The sequence below is a fragment of the Manduca sexta genome, chromosome 26 (assembly GCF_014839805.1).
Source record: "Manduca sexta isolate Smith_Timp_Sample1 chromosome 26, JHU_Msex_v1.0, whole genome shotgun sequence".
NCBI lineage: Eukaryota > Metazoa > Arthropoda > Insecta > Lepidoptera > Sphingidae > Manduca > Manduca sexta.
In genome coordinates this window covers 3809557-3831854 of record NC_051140.1, presented here as the reverse complement: position 1 = coordinate 3831854, position 22298 = coordinate 3809557, and the positions used below count along the sequence as shown (strand labels likewise).

Here is a 22298-nt window from a genome sequence, read left to right as displayed (position 1 = left end):
ATAATAATTTGGTACTACGTATCCAAATAAAATATGTAAAAACTATTTTTTTCTATTTTAATTTGACATTTGCCAGTGACATCGACTTTATCTCTTTCTAGTACAGTAGGTAAAAAAGAGAAGAAAACATCATTTTTACGAAAGTAATTTCGTGTTATCATCGTAGCCCTACAATCGGGCAGCGACCATTTGGCAAGACAGAAAGTCAAAGAAAATTAGTGCGTTGTCCTCTATTACATTAACCGAAACTCTTAAAACATTAAATAATTACAATAATGAGGTTAAAGTAATATAACATTAGGCATACGCCCGTATATACGTACGTGTCGACTTAACAACAAGCTTTTGTTGCAACATGAGAAAGATTTTTTTACGAAAATAATTTCATAAAATATAAGTCGAAATGGAAGTGAGGGAGGCTGGAGACGGCGCTGCAGCGGGGGAGATGGTACGGGCTCCTTCGAAGAAGTATTCGTGGGCAGAAGTGAGGCAAGCCGTGCACGATCTGAGGAAGGAATTGTTCTCTTTGTCTATGATGGCGCCAATGGCGATATCCTTTAGGAAATTGAGCAACGGGAAGATGAGGATATACTTCCTGAGGCCTCCGCAGAATGGCTGGGAAATAACGTTACTGTACACGGACGTGACGCCGACGCAGCAGCCCAATAACGCTCGGTATGTTGACAACATTCTTACGTATCGCGACAAGTGCCTTTCCAAGTCGTAAGGTATGGTCCACTTGACAATAACATCAGAATCGTTATATCAGATACATAAAGAGTACTAATAACCAGTAGTCCTATTACTTTCTGGATAAGATCCATGAATACTGATTTCTGGGTAGTGGATCAGGGTAGAACACTGCAGCTCATGCTGTTAGCTAACTGATTTGTGCTAGGTTTCCTTCTAACGAGAAAGGCCTCTTAAAATCACGTTACTTTTAATCAGATTTATTTTCAGTACATATTAAGATCATAATATTTAAATAGATTTTGTTGGTACTTTAAATTAACATTAGTTCCAAAATGACCTCTTGAAATTGAATTTGTTTTTCTAAATTAAGAGAGAACCCAAGAAAAGAATTTATAATAATGTCAATGTTTATATAGAATATCCATTAATACTTATTCTTCTATGGTCTGGATGTAGATTCATGTATATTTTATAGTCTTAGAGAGGTGACTATATTTAGTATATATAAAAGTATGAATAAACAAAAATCTGAGAAGTGGCCTATTCTGGTAACAATCCAGTTGAAGCTGGTATATATTATTTCAATAAGAAGCTGTATAAATACCAACATCATTTTCTCAAATCTAGGTGAATGTGGCATTTGTCTAGGGCCATACAATTTCAGGAGCCTCATGGCATCAGTTTCATGCTTGCAAGTAGCACAAAGGCAAATAAGTACAACAGCCTTTCAAAAATCTGCTGATCAGACCATTGTATTCATGTTTAGGCCACACCAACATAAGATCTTTCAAAGGCATGTGAAGTCTACCAATCAGCACTAGGCCAATGTACTGGTCCTAGTCCAGAAAAGGCCAGCATAATTCAGTCAACTGTTGAGGGGTAATCATCTCTCATTCAATGTTTTATTGGACTTCACTCCACTTACCATTTAGTGCAGAAGGGTTACTTTACCATGTCTGTATAAAAAAATCCTCTCTGTGATTGAGAAGGTACATCCCCAGTGATGGGATGGTACATAAAACAGGGCTGGCATTATATGTGTGGTATGCACACACACACACAACACAGAATTTAATTTTGAAACAATATAAAGACCTTCTAAAGTGAAAATATGTTTATAGCACATTTGCAACAATTTTATTACTTAAATAATATTTTTTTAGAAATTGTGTTACATAATTTTAGTTTAGGCCTTGATTGCATGTTTGGCAAGTAGATAGTGTAATATAATTTATGCCATGTTACATAAGAAACTGTGTTATTTTAGAAATGTATTTTAGGCTAAGTAATGGAATATATTAAAGTAATACATTACATTCTATTAAATTCGTTAGAGATATATTTTGACAACTAATATACATCCCTTATAAAAAAAAATCAGATAAAAAATTAAAAACAATAAAATTGTAAACAATGGGCAGCTCCATAAAGTTCCTGTTGTATACACAAGGGCAAAATGTAGGAAGCTGACATTGACATGGCCTTTGAAAATAGTATATTGCCAGGTCTTACTACTTTTATAAATGCGAAGATTGTGAAGGTGTTTGGATTTTTGTTAGAAGTAAATTCAGGAACTAGGGAACAGATTTGAATGAAATGGCAAATTTTTATTCACCAGGTAACTTTCTCCTGTGGGAAATAATACCATTTTATCTGTTTTTTAAACAAATGGTACTGGTGTGGTATAGATGGCGCTATTTACTATCGGTGAAGTAATTAAGGATCTTTTGTAGCCAAATGAGTTTTAGCATGGCTGTAGCTGCGAGCAATACTTAGTGAAGAATAAAGGATAAAGTAATTTATGGTGAATTTGGGAAATAATTTAGTCAGTTTGTAGTGTGTCAACCAGTTTTGGATATGATATGGCTTATTTCATAAATGCAATATTTTGCCATGGCTATTATATTGTAAGGCTAATGCTATGTTAATTTGGCCCCACCTACTCTAAAAAAATATTTGATGTATGGGTAACTACAAAAAGGTACATCATAAAAGAACTGCTGTTATTTCATCAAGTACCAGATTTTGACATGAATTATTAATTAAACTGATTGGAAAAATTAATAACTGCTTTGGAGCAGTACATTTGCTATTTCGATTTAAAGATTGAATGTTATCAGTACAAGAAATTAATTTCATATGTTACCACAACATGGCAAGGATTTTTATTTTTTTAGTCAGGCTATTTAATGAATATTACAACTTATCAACTATTAGATTGTTATTTATATATCATTAAAATTTATTTAAAAATTTTGGTTGTTTACAAGACTGAGCTGAATTTGACAATCGTGAAAAGTTTCTTATTTAAGCCATGTCATAGCTGCCATTTTCAAACTACCTGCATTATTACTTCCTATACATTCAAAGCTAATTTACAGTTTGGACTGGAAGCCGCTGATCGAGTCGAATGTTGCACTTGGCGTGACGTCAGGCAAGTGGTCGCGCGAGGAGCAACTCCTGTGGGAGAGGCAGCGCGTGGCCGCCTGGGGGATAGCCTCGTACGAGCTACATCCGAGGACCGGTCGCGTGCTGTTCCCCTGCGCATCTTCCTTGTTTGTTGCAGAGGAAGGACCTAACCAGGTGAGCAATTTCAAGCTGTCAGTGAATCAATATTTTATGTAATTTAGTTGCAATGCTTTACCTCTGACAAGTACATTCTTAGGTAATAGTATTCCATGACAGTAAACAATTCAGTAGGCCTTCGCGTTGTCAAAATGTGTGCGCGTTTCATTTCTAGTGTCCATATTTAGTAACGTAACTCAATTACATATCATATTTATTAATTTGAATGAGGTTTATAAGTTTTAAGTATAGAATTATGATTTGCATACCGTAATTTGAATAATTCTACATATTCTGTCTATTTTAATAATTGCTACCTAACATTGGTACAGTGAATATCAACTTCGTTAGTTTAGTTACATATATTAGATATGTATTTTTAATTGCAAGTATTATGGTTTCATATATATAGCAGTCCGCTGTGCAGACGGTGAAACAAGATCCCTGCTGTTGTATTCATAAGACCGCAATGCTTATACGGCACACAGCGGAAGCTAGGCCATTTAAAAAAAACTCTGTATAGATGTGGGCGCAAACATTTTCCGTGTAAAAATTACTGTTACAACAACGAATTACATTCAGTGTTTTTTGTGTAGTTGGTGCAAATCCAAAACTCACTTCTTACGGCACGCTCGTAGTGTGTGTTGCACTGAAGATCGGGTTCGCTACGCTGTTACAGAAATCACGTGTTGCATTTATTGTGATGAGCTGAGTGGATACTACATTACTCAACTAAACGCCAACACTATTCATAATATTAATGTTGATGTTTAAACTAGTTGATCAGTGAACTATAAATTAGTTTATCCGTGGTCGTCACAAAAACCTTTAAATAAAGGCAGTTGATAGTAATGTGATGCGCAGTCGCCGCCGCTGGTGCCGCGCTCGCTGAACACGGGCGGCGGCGCGGCGCTGACGCCGGCCATGTGTCCGCGCGCGCCCGCGCTGGTGGCGCACGCGGCGCGCGGCGACATCTGGCTGGCGGCCGGGGCTCTGCGCCGCCCCACGCGCCTCACCTACGCCTGCAAGGGACACGAGCCTGATAGGTAAATCAAGAACGGTTAAAGACCAAAATACCACACCATGGTCCCATAAATTTCTATCATTTGAACCACAGTCGTTAGTAGATTGATGAAGTTTATTAGAAAATCTCAGTTTATTTTTAGCGATATGTAAATATAAATTATGTTAGCTGTGAGAACCATTGAATCACTCTGACCTTAGTTTTACATTGTGAGTTTGGAATGGCAGTTGAGTAAATAAGCATTTACGTTATTAGATTATCTGATGACCCCCGGCAGGCGGGCGTGCCGTGCTACGTCACGCAGGAGGAGTTCTCAAGGTACACCGGCTTCTGGTGGCAACCCAAGTCCGACGGTGAGTGCAGTTTATCCACGAATAGTACACCTTTAAACATAAGGCTTATATGGGCACAGAAAAGTGATTCCACTCCAGCTGATTGTAAGTGAATTACCGTCTAGAACCTGGGTTCCTAACCTAGGGGTAGTTACCAGCGCGGGTAAATCAGGTATTTTACGGTGGTAAAATGGAACTTAACTATAGAATCGTAAAATAAATAAAAGTAAATGTTAAAATTGTAAGGCTGTGGAGCAATTTATGGTTAATAAAGATATTTGTATTTGCTTGTATTGTTTGTTTTGATAACATTTTGGGTAAAATTAGTTTTCCCCGTAGATCACAGGGGTGAGTATATTGAAAAGGTTAGGTATCAGTGGTCTAGAATCTAGACTAGATAATATCAATGGACAACAGATGAATATCCTTCAGCAGCTGGCCTGTTTGAAGCCTGATATAAATAAGATCGTTTCAGAAGCAAGATGCTTACCTAGATCAATGTAATGAGTTATAAGCCTTTAGTAATGTAGTCGGATGCGAATATATTACCATCAGTTCCTATAGTTAGTACAAACTACAAACTGACCAAGTTCATTTGCAGTGGACTTATCGGAAGCGTTCTAGTTTTAGATAAAAGAATAGGAAGAAAATTACTTTACTAGTACAAAGATAGATTTTGATTTAAAGTTTTAATATATTTTTCCAGATGACGTATACCGGATAGTGTACGAGGAAGTGGATGAGAGCGACGTGAAGATATTTAGCTTCCCCTCGTCACAGTCCACCAGCGGGGAAGTCGAGGAGTTCAGGTGAGGGGAATATGCCTTCATTACAACCTTCAACCTGTGTTATCTCAGTAAAAATTTTCTTTTCGTAGAAGTAATTTTTCTCTATTTAGAATATTGAAAACGTGATATAAAACATGTGCGGGTATTGCACCGCAGCCTCGAGGCGCATACTTAGCGACAAATTGAAGGCACTTTTAGGTCTTTTACTTTAGCGAGGTTTAAGCTGTGGCAATTTTTAAATTATAAAAAGTAGCATGGCTGACCATTTGGTTGATTTGAAGGCGCCCTTACGTTTAATCAATCCGTTTATAGGCAAAGTATGCTAGTTGAAAAGTTGTTAAAAATGCAATCAGAATAAGCTTGAAATTAGATAAGATTGGATGATTAATGAATGCCCAGTAATGAGTCTACTGTAGCCAATGATTAATAAATTGAATTTGTTCCAGATTTCCCCGCGCGGGCACTCCAAACGCGAAGTCTACTCTGAAGATGGTGACGTTCAGGCTACAGAAGGCTTCGCCCACTACTGTGCTGGATTGCTACCAGGAGGGGACTGCTGATGCGCATCGTAAGTCGATGCATTGTTTTTACAATACTATGACGTCACACAACTATAATTATATTTAATTTAAGTAATTTATTTCACCCATGAGTATCTTCGGGCAGTCCTTGGAGAGATCTTCAGCTTATAGCGTAACATTACCTTCATTAAAGTCAGTTGTTGTTATCAGCGACAGACAGCGCGGACGAGTCGATGGAGGTGACCGACATCCAGTGGTTCGAGCTGCGACAGCCGCTCAAGGACACTTTCCCCTGGTTCGAGTACCTCGCCAGGGTCGGGTGGACGCCGTGCGGACAGTAGTAAGTATGGACTCACTTCCATATATCAGAGACATACAGCATGTATATGAATGTAAAAAAGTTGAATTTTAATTGATTCTGAATGTAGATTCTTCACTGCTGATATTATTGATTGGCGTGTTTGTTGCCGTGGTTTGTAAGAAGTGTGTGTGTGTTCTTGCAGCGTGTGGGTGCAGCTGCTGGACCGCAAGCAGCAGCGGCTGGAGCTGGCGCTGTTGCCGGTGGCGGAGTTCAGCGCGCGCGCAGACTACGAGCACGCGCCGCACGCCGTGCGACACCACGCGCACGCGCACGCGCACGCGCACGCACACAACGCACACACTTATACGCAGGTATTTTTACTTTGTCATTTTACAGTTATGGGTATAAGACCTTCAAATACTCCCATTTTTACTCGTTGCATGCAATTTATAAATTTTGTTAGGATGCGTCAACTATTATTTATCGAAGTAATAATAGTAGCTATTTTTAGACAATAATTCGCTATCTGCGCTACCACTCCTGTGTAAAAGTTTTGTTCGACAACCGCTGTATATCTATGAATATCGAATCGCAGTTCACCTGAAGATAACATATCAAACTCCATTAAAAAATATCTTCCCCCAGCCCATCCAAGAAATTCAAGTGCTAGTATCGGAGTCGGCGCCTGAAGCGTGGATCAACGTGCACGACATCCTTTACTTCCTGCCGTCGCCGCCGTCCCCGCCCGGCGAACACCACATCAGCTTCATATGGGCCTCCGAGGAGAGCGGATACCTCCACCTCTACCTCATCACCTGCGCACTACTGCCGGCCAGGAGGGAGAGAGTCAGATGTGAGTACTTTATAATGCCTAAATAATACACATATAGCTTAAGTATGGGGATTTTACGGGCAACTTATTTGTATATCTGACGTGCTGTCGCTGGCAACACACAGTATGTAAGTATTACACTATAGCTTAATATTAGCAATTAATTTACGCGAGTTTTAAATAGTTGTTGGCGGTTGTATTGAGAGACTTGCACATTATCGGCCGTAAGATGTAAGTAGTTACTTGTTAGCACAGCTTTACGCGGCGCTCGAAGAGGTGCTTCTGTCGGTGAAGTGGCGCGAAGTATGCTCCGAGTGACATTCATTATCTCGGCTAAGTTGACATCAGGTACGAAATAATTGTACATAGTTGTGCTTGCCCCTTATTACTGCGCTGTTGCTGTCAAGGAGGGAGCGGGTTTGATATAAAAAGTATGAAAAGTAGAATTTGATCGTGAAGTGTAACATGTACGCTCGTAGCTTCGTCCCGGCGCCGGAGGAGGGCGGCCACACTCGCCAGTACGTTTTTATTGATGGACTGTTGCTCTTTGCCGATCAGAAGGAGACGGGGCAAATGTGAGTAACACTAGTAATATCATCATCGTTGCAAACATACACGCTTGATGAGAACTCATGACATTGACTAATATCCCTATTTTGTTCCATTCCACTCGTGAAGTATCGAGAAGTTTTATATTTTAGATGTGTAACTAACGAGAAGTTTAAGCATTAACCTATTGGAACGCTAGTGCGGCATCACACGTTACGTGTGAATATAGTAGCGCCTATTGTAACATGCTAGAAGTTTGCATTTACGTTGCGCGCTTAAACACACAACACGTGTTTGTGCTGGAGTTAACGTATTAAGTTCTAGCGTATAGTATTTAATAGAACTTATAATTAAGACAAAAGCAATTGATGTTTATTGTGATAAAAATTGTGTTAACTCCTAGATTTTATATTCATAGTATCACCATAAACTATTCTCTTTTTCGTCACGTCATGTTGGCTTTTATTGCATAATACTTATAGCTAGTAGTTGCTGGCTTTTGATATATTTAAAGTCGATGACGTGCGGCATATGGCATTGACTCATGTCATCGCATAATTCTACAAGATACCATATATGAGCCATATTTTTGCATTAAGCTTCGATTGTATCGGAAATTACAATTATACAATGTTATAACCTATAGGTATCGACAAAAATACAGGGAAATAATCATTGTATAACCAAATTATTCACGATTTTCCATTCTTATTTTGCTTGTTGGGAGTGCATGATCCAGTGAAACATGTTAACAAAAAAAAAACGAGGTTAAAATTGTTTCAATAAATCATCATTAAAAATAACACATTAATATATATACTTTTATCTCTTTCTTACTCTCATATTTCTGAACACTCGTTAAATTTTGATAGTAATTGAAAGACATTATACAATTGAAGTATTATTGGAGTGGTTTGTCGGCAGCGGTGATAGAAATGATCACGGATGACGAGACGAATGCGGTGGGCCCGAACATCATCAGCAAGGAACCGCTCACCGCCGGCGAGTGGGAGGTCATGGGAAAGAAGATATGGGTAAGTCACGTTACTACTGTTTCACCTCACTTTGGCTAGATATAAACATTTTGTTTATTTTTACCACCAAACAGGAACCTTGTTTCGATTAAAACGACGTTGCAGCTAAAGTAACTAAGTAACGGGTATTATGAGGCTTTAGAATGTAATTAATTACAAATGGTTAATTTTGAAGTTTTGCAAGTTTGTATTGTTTATGGACAGCCATCAGCCAAGTGACTTATTCGGTTGAACAAAAAAATAAAAATACTAAAATCACACAAACGAGGGTCGACTTGGTATTAGTGGCTATCACTATCCACAAAAGACTATTATATTCTATATTTAGGGGCAGTTATTAAACGATAACAGTGCTGCTCACTATATGTACACGGGGCGGTGCCGCAGGTGGACGAGGCGCGGCAGCTGGTGTACGTGGTGGGGCTGCGCGAGACGCCGCTGGAGCGGCACCTGTACGTGTGCCCGCTGGCGCCGCCGCGCCCGCACGCGCTCACGCTGCTCACCGCCGTGGGACACTCCTGCACCGTCGACATAGACGAGGTACGGATTCGTTCCAGAAGGTTTCATTAACATAATTTATTTATTTATATGTACCGATAAATAAATAAATAAACATTTCGATGAATTTATAACAGACAATCACTAGTTTGAAATACAGAAAAATAAAAAGACGTCTAATTCTGTCGTTACTGAATATATATAACAAATATATACATATACTAGCTTTTGCCCGCGGCTCCGCTCGCGTTATAAAGTTTTTCAGGCTAAAGTTTACCGTTATAAAAGTAGTAGTTTCCCGGGAGCCTATGTTCTTCCCAGGGTCCCAAACTGTCTCCATAACAAATTTCCTCTTAATACGTTGGGTAGTTTTTGAGTTTAACACGTTCAGGCAGACAGATGCAGCGGGGGACTTTGTTTTATAATATATTTTTAGAACTTTTTAAGAGGAACAATCCCGTCATACATCATTGTTGCATAACTTTAACCGTTTACGCAGCGCACGCAACGGAAGCTCTCATAACTAATAAATTGTCCCCGTTTTTGCAATATGTTTCATTACTGCTCCGCTCCTATTGGTCATAGCGTGATGATATATAGCCTATATCACTCCACAAATAAAGGGCTATCCAACACAAAACAAATTTATCAGTTCAACCTGGTAGTTCCTGAGATGAGCCATTACTGCTCCGCTCCTATTGGTCATAGCGTGATGATATATAACTTAGAGCACTCCACAAACAAAGGGCTATTCAACACAAAAATAATTTTTCAGTTCGAATCGGTAGTTCCTGAGATTAGTCATTACTGCTCCGCTCCTATTGGGTATAGCGTGATGATATATAGCCTATAGCACTCCACGAACAAAGGGCTATCCAACGCAAAAAGAATTTTTCAGTTTGGACCGGTAGTTCCTGAGATTAGCCATTACTGCTCCGCTCCTATTGGGTATAGCGTGATGATATATAGCCTATAGCACTCCACGAACAAAGGGCTATCCAACGCAAAAAGAATTTTCAGTTTGGACCGGTAGTTCCTGAGATTAACGCGTTCAAACAAACAAACAAACAAACAAACTCTTCAGCTTTATATAATAGTATAGATTATATAATAGTATAGATATATATTATGATGCTTAAGTCTCTTAAAGAAAATGTTTGGTCAAAACTGATATTGATTCATTGTTTCGGTTTTCTAAGGTCTAAGCAGTGAATTTGTACAAATTGATATTTTTTATTATATGCTATTATCATACATTAAATAATAGACTCTGTGAATGTGCGTACATTTGGTATTCATTATTCAACGTCATTCTGACATGCGATCTACATGGTAATTGTAACTTACTAAATGTTGTGGTCATAATTTTTATACAGGTTTGGTGACAATTTTAAGTCGTCAGCTTTACCATTTATATATTAACAAATACTCTGTCCGCACATTTATAATCTCCTTCATATACTCCTTTTTAACCGACTTCCAAAAAGGAGAAGTTTCCCAATTCGACTATGTTTTTTTTATGATTAAAAATTATTGGAATGTAGTCTGCGTGGCTGATCGGATGTGGTTAGCTTATACAATGTACGGGAAGTAATCGCGATTCGCCAGTATTAGATTTCTGAAGTATCTATAGAATGCATTATATTTGTTCATGTCGAGTGTGAACTGTTGTGCGGGCTCATCCTATATCTTGTTTATTTTTTTATTTCGGGTGATTTAAAAAGAAAGCTAAACCGATTGTGATACTTTTAGTAATAGTTGTAGTAGCTTAATCCAAAGAATGTATATAGGATACATAATTTATAAAATGAATTAGCAGTTGAGTTGTAGTGTTGGTGTGCGTGTTGCAGGAGTGCAGCACGGCGGTGATCACGACGTCGAACATCAGCAGCGTGCCGTGCACGCGCGTGTTCCGCATCGTGCACGCGGCGGGCGCGGCGGCGGGCGCGGCGGCGGGCGCGGCGGCGGGCGCGGCGGCGGGCACGCGTCTGCACGCGCAGGGCACGCTCATGGAGCGTGCCGCCTCCGGTTAGTTACGTATAGCCAGCTTAAGCCACTGCGGTTTTCTCGGTGGCGGTTGTTTTTTGCAATCGTAAAGTCACTCAATGTAATCGCATTAGGATTAAAAACCCCCTCGACACAAACAAGAAAACCGTGCGTGGTAACAGCTGGGGCATTCCACGTGAAGCGGGCACGAAAAAAAACTCGATGTCTCAGATTTTCGTAATATTTGATTATGTTATACCTGTATATGTCCTCGATCCAGATACAAAATATTATTAAAGTAAAAAGCCTGGTTAGCGAGTTAAAGGACTTTGAAGTTTTGACTGGCCGGCTGGTATGCGCCACTTCGAATCCAATTATCAAGTTTTTAAATGTTACAATAAAATAAATAAAGCAATGAAATAAATACTTCATTTAATGAGCTTTTTATTGTATTTTTGGAAATTGAAAAATGATTTTTTTTCTTTGAAAAAAATGTGTTTAAAAGTTTCAAACTTGAATTTCACAAAGTTGGCATATTTATATATTTTTTATTTTTTTTCTAAAAATAGCTACTATTGTATAGATAATCCTTGCGAAGTTTCATAATGGGCTGAGAAGTAGTTTAGGAGCTAGACCGATTACAGTGCCGAAGCGCGGCGGTCGCCAGAAAGAGCGAAGTAGTAAAAACTTTCAATTAAACTAAATACTTTCGATCAGAGTATTTTATCATGTTTTGCATCGCTGTAACGATTCAATTACATCTGATTAAAATATTAAAAAACATATTTATATTACTGACGGTGCACAACAACATTTGAAACTTGGCAAGGATAATCTATATACAATATTGGCTATTTTAGTAGAAAAAAGTTATTATATAAATATGCCAACTTTGTGAAATACAAGTTTGAAACATTAAAATATATACGAATAATAATAATAAATAGTAGTAGTAATAATAAATATGAGTTTGTGGCATTGATGTTCTAGCCTATATGTATAAGCGGTCGGGTATCGTGATGGCTTTGTTTGAGGCGTTATGTAAACTAGCTTGTGTCTCCAGGCATTTTAGGTTACCACCGAGACCGTCAAATTGCCCTTCTGCCATGTGAAGTGGCACGAAAATGAAATTCTGCATCTTTGCCACAAACCTATTTGAAATATAACAAGTTAATACAATTAAATCTTTTTAAAATGTTGTTGTGCACCGTCAGTAATATAAATATATTTTTTTATATTATAATCAGATGTAATTGAATCGTTAAAGCGATGCAAAACATGATAAAATACTCTGATCGAAAGTATTTAGTTTAATTGAAAGTATTTCTACTTCGCTCTTTCTGGCGACCGCCGCGCTTCGGCACTATAATCGGTCTAGCTCCTAAACTACTTCTCAGCCCATTATGAAACTTCGCAGGGATTATCTATACAATAGTAGCTATTTTTAGAAAAAAAATAAAAAATTTATAAATATGGCTTCTTTGTGAAATTCAAGTTTGAAACTTTCAAACACATTTTTTCAAAGAAAAAATCATTTTCAATTTCAAAAATACAATTAAAAAGCTCATTAAATGAAGTATTTATTTCATTGCTTTATTTATTTTATTGTAACATTTAAAAACTTGATAATTGGATTCGAAGTGGCGCATACCAGCCGGCCAGTCAAAACTTCAAAGTCCTTTAACTCGCTAACCAGGCTTTATACTTTAATAATATTTTGTATCTGGATCGAGGACATATACAGATATAACATAATCAAATATTACGAAAATCTGAGACATCGAGTTTTTTTTCGTGCCCGCTTCACGTGGAATGCCCCAGCTATATGCGAGCACGCCCACCGAGTTTCGTATGTTACAAACTATATGTGTACAAATTTACTTTCAAACTATACTATATGGATTAAGCAATGAAATTTGATAATTAATTTTTCGTAGAATCGTCGGAGTCGCGCAGTTTCAACGGCTCGTGGGACAGTCGGTCCGGCGACGGCGACGACATCGACGGCAGCGAGACCACGCTTCTAGTCAGAGGTAACACACAATGTTCACTAGCTCTTCAATATTTCCAACTCTTCCCTATCTTTCTATTTGATTAATTTCGTTGCGGGATAATGACATATTAGTTTTCTCTGAGACTCGCCGAGCTTCACTGCTCGGTATCAAAATGCGTGCCACTGCTGATCCTGGATTACAGGAGTTGCAGTGGTGGGCGTGAGGGCGGGAAAGTCTCTAGCTCTTCTATAACACACATGACCAATTTAATTTACCTGTTAATCCTTGTTGCACCTGACAGTACGTAATGTGTGCGCAGAGAGTTCGCTGAGCGCGCTGGAGGTGCCGCCGGCGCAGATCTACGAGACGCGGCTGTCGTGCGGGCTCGCCGCCTACTGCACGTTGTGGCGCTGCGGCAGGCCCGGCCGCAGCGCCACCGTGCTGCACGTCTACGGCGGCCCGGAGGTGCAGACCGTCACCAACAGCTACAAGGTCAGCAATACTGCTGTTGAGAGTACACGATGTGTTCCGGTCCAATTAGATATTGGCCATAGCAATGAGTCTTTGAAGTTGACTGCAGTTAAATAATACATACAGTTTGGCATAAATTTGGCCAACGTCAAGACACGTAACGTCGTTCTTTCACTCGCGATAACTGGCCAAAAAAATTGTACTTATTGTTATAAGTATTTATGAGTATATTATTTTGTAATGCAGGGCATCCGGCAATTGAGAATGCACATGTTGGCCGCCCGAGGGTTCAACGTGGTGGCGGTGGACTCGCGCGGCTCCAAGCACCGCGGCCGCGCCTGGGAGGCCGCCATCAAGGGCAAGATGGGGCAGGTGGAGCTCGACGATCAGGTCAGTTTTATATAAGCGTGTTATAATATTTGTGTGGACGAAAAATTGAAATGCACTTGCATATTTATTCGCACAGCTTGCATCAATAGATAAGTAAGAAGCGAACAGAATAGGCTTGCATGCGAGCTGCACGTGAGTTGCGCGCGCATTTTCCGCGTTCAATCAAGTAAAGGTGCGCGCGAACAGGTATAAGAACTGAGTAACTAAAAGATTTTTTAAATGATATTTTTTAAAAACACACTAACGTTCGGTGTTATGTAGTGCGTTGATGCCGGTCATGATCACTAGATTACGTATTTTTCTGTGCAGGTGGAAGTGCTGCAGTGGCTCGCCAAGGAGACCGGCTGTATTGACATGGAGAGAGTCGCGATTCACGGCTGGAGTTACGGTAAGTGTTGCGACAATGACCAAAACTGCTTTGTCAACGACGATTATTGAAAGAGAACAGTGTTGTAGTTTTGATATTGGGTGGTGCAGGCGGGTACCTGTCGCTGCTGGCGCTGGCGACGCGGCCGAACATCTTCAAGGTGTGCGTGGCGGGCGCGCCGGTGACGTGCTGGCGGCTGTACGACACGGCCTACACGGAGCGGTACATGGGCGCGCCCGCCCGCGCGCCGCACGCCTACGCGCGCGCCTCCGTGCTCGCGCATGCGCCCTTCTTCCCCGACCAGTGAGTACCCACCGCTTCACGATCACTCATGTCGTTGGGACGAGTGACTGCTTGCTGTAGGAGCACAGCAGACATTATTTGTTTGATGCGATGCGAGTCGATACTTTTGAAATATAAAAATAATGCTGCAGTGTAGGGTTTCATAAAATAATTCTTAACTTACAATTTCTATTGCGTTTGTACAGAGAGGGTCGGCTGCTGATCATCCACGGTCTGGCGGATGAGAACGTGCACTTCTGCCACACCGCCGCGCTGCTCGCCGAGTTGGTGCGCCTGGGCAAGCCGCACCGAGTGCAGGTCACTGCCGATATATTATTACCATTTTCAATTTTACTCATACCTATTAAAGCCCTTTCCCGAGTTAACGGCGTTGAACAATTCTCTCTACACCTGGCGGTGCGCGAGTTACGGGCGGGAATATTATGCGAGAATTTATGAATAATTACTACAAATTTTTCATTAAAAACTAACATAGATTTTAATAACTATAACTAATAAATACCTAAATATTCCTTATTAAATTGTATCTGGTCGGTTCCAAAATGACTTAACAGTGTTTTGAAGTCTTGCCAGCCAGTCTTTGGGTTCCGATTTAATTAATAACATTGGGAGTAAATAATAAACCACTATAAAATCCGGAAAATAGTAAGCATAATTTTTACAAATATATCCACATCGACATTACATCTGATGACTGTTATGAAATAAATGAAAAACCATGAAGTATTCATTGTTCCACTAACTGTCCTATACTATCGCATAGAAGTTGTATTAGCAAAGATGAATAAGGTTGTATCATAATTTTTATTTTAGTCGGACTTCCCTTTTTTTAGTTATCATTCTGAAGTTCCTTCACAGAATCTATACCCGTGCAGACTGTGAATGTGTTATATGCGTCAGCTTTCGACAATCGATACCAGGCTCCCTCGGTTTAGGGACTCTTCTAGGCCCATAACTACACGAAACTAAGCGGGCGCGCAAAAATTCGTGCTGCCGAAATAGCAAAACAACAATTTGAATATAGGGCCCCTATAGTAAGCTGCGCAACTCAATCTCTATAATGATTATTATATGAAATAAACAGGTGTACCCGGGCGAGAGACACTCGTTGAGAGCGATGCACGCCGCCAAGCACTACGAGGCGACGCTCCTGCACTTCCTGCATGAGAACCTGTAATCGGACCGGGCGGGGCCCACGGACCCACGGAGCCCACTCACGACGCAAACTGTCACTCCGCCACACAGAACCCGTGTTGTAAATAAAGACAGCATTTAAATATGTTAACCAACGCCAAGGACAGGTCGCGCAGGCGCCGGGAATGTTAATACGGACTGTTTCACAATGTATAGGGAAATGTTCAATTATAAGATGACCAAATTGATTATAAGTGGATGAAATGAGGTTTCCAATTTGGGTGTCGATGCGCGGCGGTTATCCCCCGCTACATTGTGAGACAAGCCTCTAGTTGTATTCACCTGTAAAGGTATCGTATTGAATGATTCCGCCGCAAACATAAAATTATCATTGTTATGTAATGGTGTTTTTCTTTTATTTTATTTAGTCGGCTTATTAAAGGTGCTAAGGCTGAAAAACAAATAGAATCTACTTCGTTTACTAAGCTTACGTGTGGGTGGTGTGAATAACAAGAACTGCCAATGAACAAATATTAGTCCAGTGATATAGACAAACTGACTGCTCGCCGATGTTATACGTAGGCATAGAGCAGGACAGACTTCGTAAGAAACGTTCTAGTGAAAGGAATAGTGCTGTAGCCTTAATATTTTTATTCTAAAACTACTCGCCTTACGATTGCTTTATCCCATAATAGGGTAGATGACTTTCCTTGTATCAAAAATGTACAATAGTCAAGTCAGTTTTAAATTTAAAAAAACATGGAATTTGATAACTGACAACAAACAGAAAAGAGGTCCGTGTAGATAGGTGTGACGTCACTGGACGTAATGCAGCCGGCATTAGAGAGAGATGACTGGATATCCCTACTAAACGACGCCTTTACTTCATTGTAAATATATTTTTGTTTTATTATCCAACCAATTTTCATTCTGTTTCACAAAATTGTTTGTTTTTAGTGTTATCAACTATAACGTGTATAATAATGTAAAATATAAAACATAGGCATTAAGCAATAATCTAACCTACCCATGTTTGTATTACACTTAGAAAAAACTCAGTCCATTCTCTATGTCTGGTATTGTCTAGTACTATACAATGGTACACAGGTTTACCTGTATAATGCGCAAATATGCTCACCAGTTCCCGGTGACAACTCGAATTTATAGTCAATTTACCGAAAACTACTGAAATATAATGGAGCTTTTTATTTTGGAATTTTTGGTTTTCGGTATGAACCTCAACGTAATTGGTATGTTGACCATGTTGAATAAACTTCTAGAGAAAATAATAAACAGAATACAAACGTCGAATAAAGAATTAAATTCGCTTACAAAGTTTGAAGATATAAGCGCGTAAGTGTTTATAAAAATTATTTGATACTACAACTTGTTTTGACCAAACAAAACAATACAACGTCGCTTATAGTTTTTGCCTTAATTTCTATATACAACTTAACGGATCTTTACTCTTTATACACTTACATATCTGTAATTTATGAAATGATGCCACTTATTTAGCAAACGTTGAATTGGTTTAAAATAATACTGTCGCATTAAATGTGGGCAATTTACAAGTTTGTATGATGTCTCCTGCGTACTACTTCCGTCCGCTTATTGTATACCTGTGACGTCATACACCACAGAACAACGAACACTGCCATATTACCTTTTTAGCAATTAATAGTTACACATATTTAATAGTAAGTGCATAATAATATAGTGAAAGTACACGATATTTCAATAACTTCCCTATTGTCGACATTAAGCCTGACGTCGACTTGAGCAGAATCAAATCTCATTTTTTAATGCACGGTGACACGGCTCGACGCATCTCAGCATGTTGCCAATGGCCGTGATAGGGTATTTGATTTATTTTTCTTCATAACTTATATACATTCTAAAGAAATCATTGAAATCTGAAAAACGGAACATGAAAAATGTGAAAAATAAACAAGTTATGTCATTGAAATTAGGTAGTAGAGGTGAGTGTCAACAAAACAGAAACGGGTCGAAATACTTGCATGTGACGTCATTGGGAATTACTATACGTGCGAAATAAAGAGATGGAGCAATATCTCCACTTCGCGTAACAATATTTGAAATTAGAATTACTGCCTTAATTCTTATCGAATTTTAATGCTGTATTTGCAAAACGACTTTGTTTTTTGTACTAATTTTACATATTCCAAAATGCACAAAATCGAACATAGTCAAATATTCTATTTCATAGTAAATGTTGGCACAGGCATTGCGATAGCGATTCTATTCCACACTGCGTCTAATGGACGCTGGCCATGAAGCATACTTAAATAACTGCCATGTCATTTCTCCAATTATAGGTACACTTGGTTTTTTTTTTTTTTAATAATATTAATTTTTGTTGTAAATAACAGAATTTGTTTACAATTTCAATGGTTACAAAATAAACTTACTATAAAAAACAAAAGTTAACATATTTGCCAGGGGTACCCAAACTAGGCTAGGCCTGTACCTTGGGATACCAGAAACAATTTAAATATAAAACACAAATTAGGTTTTCTATAATTTGTTTGCTAGGTGAGCACTAACAGTAAATAAAATTAAATAAATAACAAAATTGAGTGAGGTGAGAACTTCTTTAAAACATAATATGGTAAAAAGGTAGCAAAATAATAATAACTTATAATTTATTTATGATGTTACATAACAATAATTCCGTTTCTTCATAATTCAAATTAAATAGCCAGCTAACAATTGTATTTTTTATTTTAATAGGGCAATCGTTCTTGATGTTACAGTGTTTTGAGACGTTGTTATAGATAAACGAATGTGAGTAATTCGAAATAATTAAATTGATTGGTTTTAGTTCAAAGAAAAAATAAAAGGTGTAACATTGACCGTGGTCTTTGACGTACAAGTCGTCTTATGAATTATTATAATTATAATTAACCAAAAGATCATGCATGTGATGCATGAGTAACTCTTGCAGTAAATCTTGAACGAGCCAATTCTTAGCGCTTGGCATTACAAATCGACCTACAATCTCACCCAGGTCACATGAAATAAGTAATAGCAGGACTTTTTTGTGGGGGCACGCGGGGGCTTGCAGTGTACCAAATGAAATTTCGAAATATCGAAAAAATGCTTTTAAAAAGTACAGGAAGGAAGGGGAGTAACAAAATTATAGACTTACAATTTTCGAGAATTGGCGTGCCCTGAAAAAAGATGACAAAAAAGGCCCCGTGTATAGAAAATAGCGTGAAAACCACAGAACGAAATGTGATAGACTATTGACGTCAGTATTTACCTATTATGCTTTTTGCTTGACGTGACCCAAGTTATGACTTGCTGTGATGACGGGGTAAGGGCGGAACGCACGTTGCGCGTCACGTACTCATATTGGATAATTCCGAATGGCTTTGTCCGCCTGCGGTAACTCCCGGGCAATTTAAATCCGGAGAAATCGTGCTAGTTAAAATAAAACGTACTTGTAGTTTTAAAACTCAAGACCTTACCCCTTATTCATAGACGTTATTTATCTAAGGACGAGAAATTGCTGTGGTAACAACTCTGTTTCTCAGCTTTGTTTATCTGACAGCTTGTAGTTCTTGAGATTTGTTTATCTGACAGCCAAATAGAATCAAGTTGTGTCACAGTATTAGCCAATCACAACGGCCCTATGTCTACGCACTGCCAAGGCTGCCATGCCGTCAGCACTGAGAAACAGACTTGTTATTACAGCAAAGATAGAGCTTAGATAAATAACGTCTATGAATAAGGGGGTTAGACTTTATGGTATATTTGCCGCAGACCAAGGAGATTGCAGCTTGTTCCCGTGGGTAGAAAATGATCCGAGTGTGATCTAATAAGTCGTGATAAAAGCTATAATTTTTATAAATAAATATAAACTATTAGGCCAACAATCTTTTGCACGAAACTTAGTCAGATTCCAGAGCCTATACATATAGGATTTTTGAGATGGGGCAGTAGAGGGAAGTTAGTTTACAACAAAACTTTCTTAGGAGACCGCATATCAATTTTTCAAGATGTTAAGAACTGCATTCGATGATTTAAAAAAAAATGTATACAGTAACCAAGAAAATGGACAATTTACACAAAAACTTTTCATTGCCCGATCCTGTTGCTTATAAGCATCAAAGACTAGCACCTGCCTAGGGTTGAGTATTTCTAAAATAAGTAATCGCACAAAGTTCTCCGTATGCTTTGTTGGGCATTTTCAACACCAATTCGCTTTTAAACAACACAACATGTGTTCCGTGTAGCTTACTCTGCAAAAAAAATAATAGAAATGTATTGAAGAACTCAAACATTTACAAAGAACAAGTATCGAGTTTTGTAATATGATTTCTAAGCTTATTATCGTTGGTAGGAAAATAAGTTAAGTATCATTTACAACATTCATAATAATTGATCCTTCTCAATTATACCAGTTCCAGAATACATTCATATTTGTAGATTAATTGACCTTGATAAAACGTTTTGTTATACTTAAAAATTCTATGAATCTTTTTAGCTGTTTCTGAATTCAGAAGCACTAAAACATCAGACAGTTCCATTAAGTGTTTTAATCCTTATAAACAACAGGATCACGATCAAGATCCTCGTTGACTGTATTTTTTTTTGATAATTTGAATGCAGGAATAATGGAATTTTCTTAAGAAAGTTTTATTATACCTACAGCGGTTAAGGTAGCAGCCCCATACTGCCCTATCTCAAAACATTTACCCTGTAAAGCCAAAATACCTATTGCAATCCATGGTATAGTTAAAGATGCTCACAAGTCAAAACACGTGAATATTTATAATGAAGTATCCATTTGCAAAAATAATAAATGTTAATATTTCTTGCAACTAATAGAGTTGGCGTGGTTCAATTATGTTTTTTGCTTAATACATTAGCATATGACATCACTCCCCTGAGTATCATCCATGATTACGAAAGTTGTTATATGATAGATATTTCGCATTATAGAAATATGATAATTTCTGTTATGTTAATGATTTATAAATGTGTTATGTTGCAATGTGTAATTCAATTAAGATAACCAAGAAACGAGTGTGGTCCTTTATCAGGATTCCACAAATCACGTTTACTTGCGAGGTTTCAAAGTTACCAGGACAATGTACTTCTATAGTTACGCCTAGAAAACGATATTAGTGAATCATAAAGGGTTGTATCGCAGCCCGCAGCGCATTTCCCGTAACCTCACAATTCTTATACCGGTGCTTGTCCGCATAAAATAAAATGTGATATGTTATTTTTGGGGTATAAACTATATATGAAATTTGGATGATGTAATAGAGTTGCCAGTATGGATAAAATTATAGATTTTATGAAATAAAACATCAATAAACAAGAAACTGAACGTGGGCAGTACAGTTTGGATCAGTAAGTACACTGCATTATAGAAATATCAATAGAGAAAACGTTGAATGATTCAAATAAGCCAATCTGGCAGCTCTACCAAATGTAGAGTTTATTTCCGTTATGAGTTTGTAAAAAGTAATGAGAAACCTCGTGTGACTATCCAGTACCGACGTTAAGATATTAAATCAAATTAACTTGAAGGCGTATTACGGTTGTTTCATTAAATCTTATCTTTGTCTCGCGGCACCGCAGACGTCTACGCAATCCCAGGATAAAAATAAGCTTCTGTACTTAGGTAAATGTAGCTTCCTACTAATAAAGAATTTTTAAAATCGGTTAAGAAGTTTTTGAGTACGTTCATTACGAACTAACATACAAAAAATCAAATCTTTTCTCTTTATAATAGTGTATGTAAGCGGCGATAGTCTATTTATTTGGTTGTGGAACGGACTGCCGAGACAAGTGTCCGTAGGGTACACACCTTTATTTTTTCTAAAATGATATTATGAATCATCGCTTGCTTTAACGATGAAGTAAAACATCGTGAGGAAACCTGCATACCTGAGAAATTTTCTATAGGAATTTTGAGGGTATGTGAAGTCTTCCAATCCGCACTAGGTCAGTGTGGTGGACTAAGGCTTAATCCCTCTCAGTAGTAAGGAAGGCCCGTGCCCGGCAGTAGGACAGTATATAATACAGGGCTGATATTATTATAAATAAGTCGACGTGGATAACGTGTTTCATCATCTCTGTTGTATATTTATTTTTCCCTACGGTGTTGATGTACAATAAAGTGTTTAAATAAATAAATAAATAAACATTCGGACTTTCTGGGTGTTTGTATGTTTTAGGGTTGGCCGTTTATTGTGTCACGATAGTCATAAGCCCAACATTAGGTAAGTACATTATATATTTTTTATTGAGACATTTAAAACTTAAATTTGGACAACATGTTGCGTTTCATCAGGTACGTATCTCAAACCATCTTTGAGCAGCCAATAAAAAAATATATACATAGAATAATGAAGTAAAAGAAAACCATGATTCGATAGTACTCGTACACCAGATTTTCACATTTAGTTAAATTCAAATCTCTAGGTAGATTGTTTTAAAATGTAGGTATTATGGGTTCTCAATTCTTAATAATTT

At 38.2% G+C, this 22298-nt stretch overlaps 1 protein-coding gene across 2 annotated transcripts; it reads left to right on the top strand.

Annotated features, from left to right (window-relative positions):
• Positions 1-116: 116 nt before the first annotated feature.
• LOC115451547 (dipeptidyl peptidase 9) lies at positions 117-16184 on the top strand. Of its 2 annotated transcripts, XM_037443700.1 has the most exons (20): positions 117-675; positions 3075-3276; positions 4123-4304; positions 4538-4635; positions 5321-5423; positions 5849-5970; positions 6134-6263; positions 6427-6595; positions 6870-7077; positions 7536-7631; positions 8530-8639; positions 9027-9179; positions 10988-11165; positions 13061-13156; positions 13437-13609; positions 13835-13978; positions 14288-14366; positions 14456-14648; positions 14834-14945; positions 15733-16184. In XM_037443700.1, exons 1-20 carry the CDS (start codon positions 404-406, stop codon positions 15823-15825), a joined length of 2913 nt encoding a protein of 970 aa, XP_037299597.1. In that variant the 5' UTR covers positions 117-403; the 3' UTR covers positions 15826-16184. The 2 variants fall into 2 exon arrangements, with proteins under 2 accessions (XP_037299597.1, XP_037299598.1); XM_037443701.1 differs by lacking the exon at positions 7536-7631 and having other exon boundaries at positions 119-675.
• The last annotated feature ends 6114 nt before the right edge of the window (positions 16185-22298 follow it).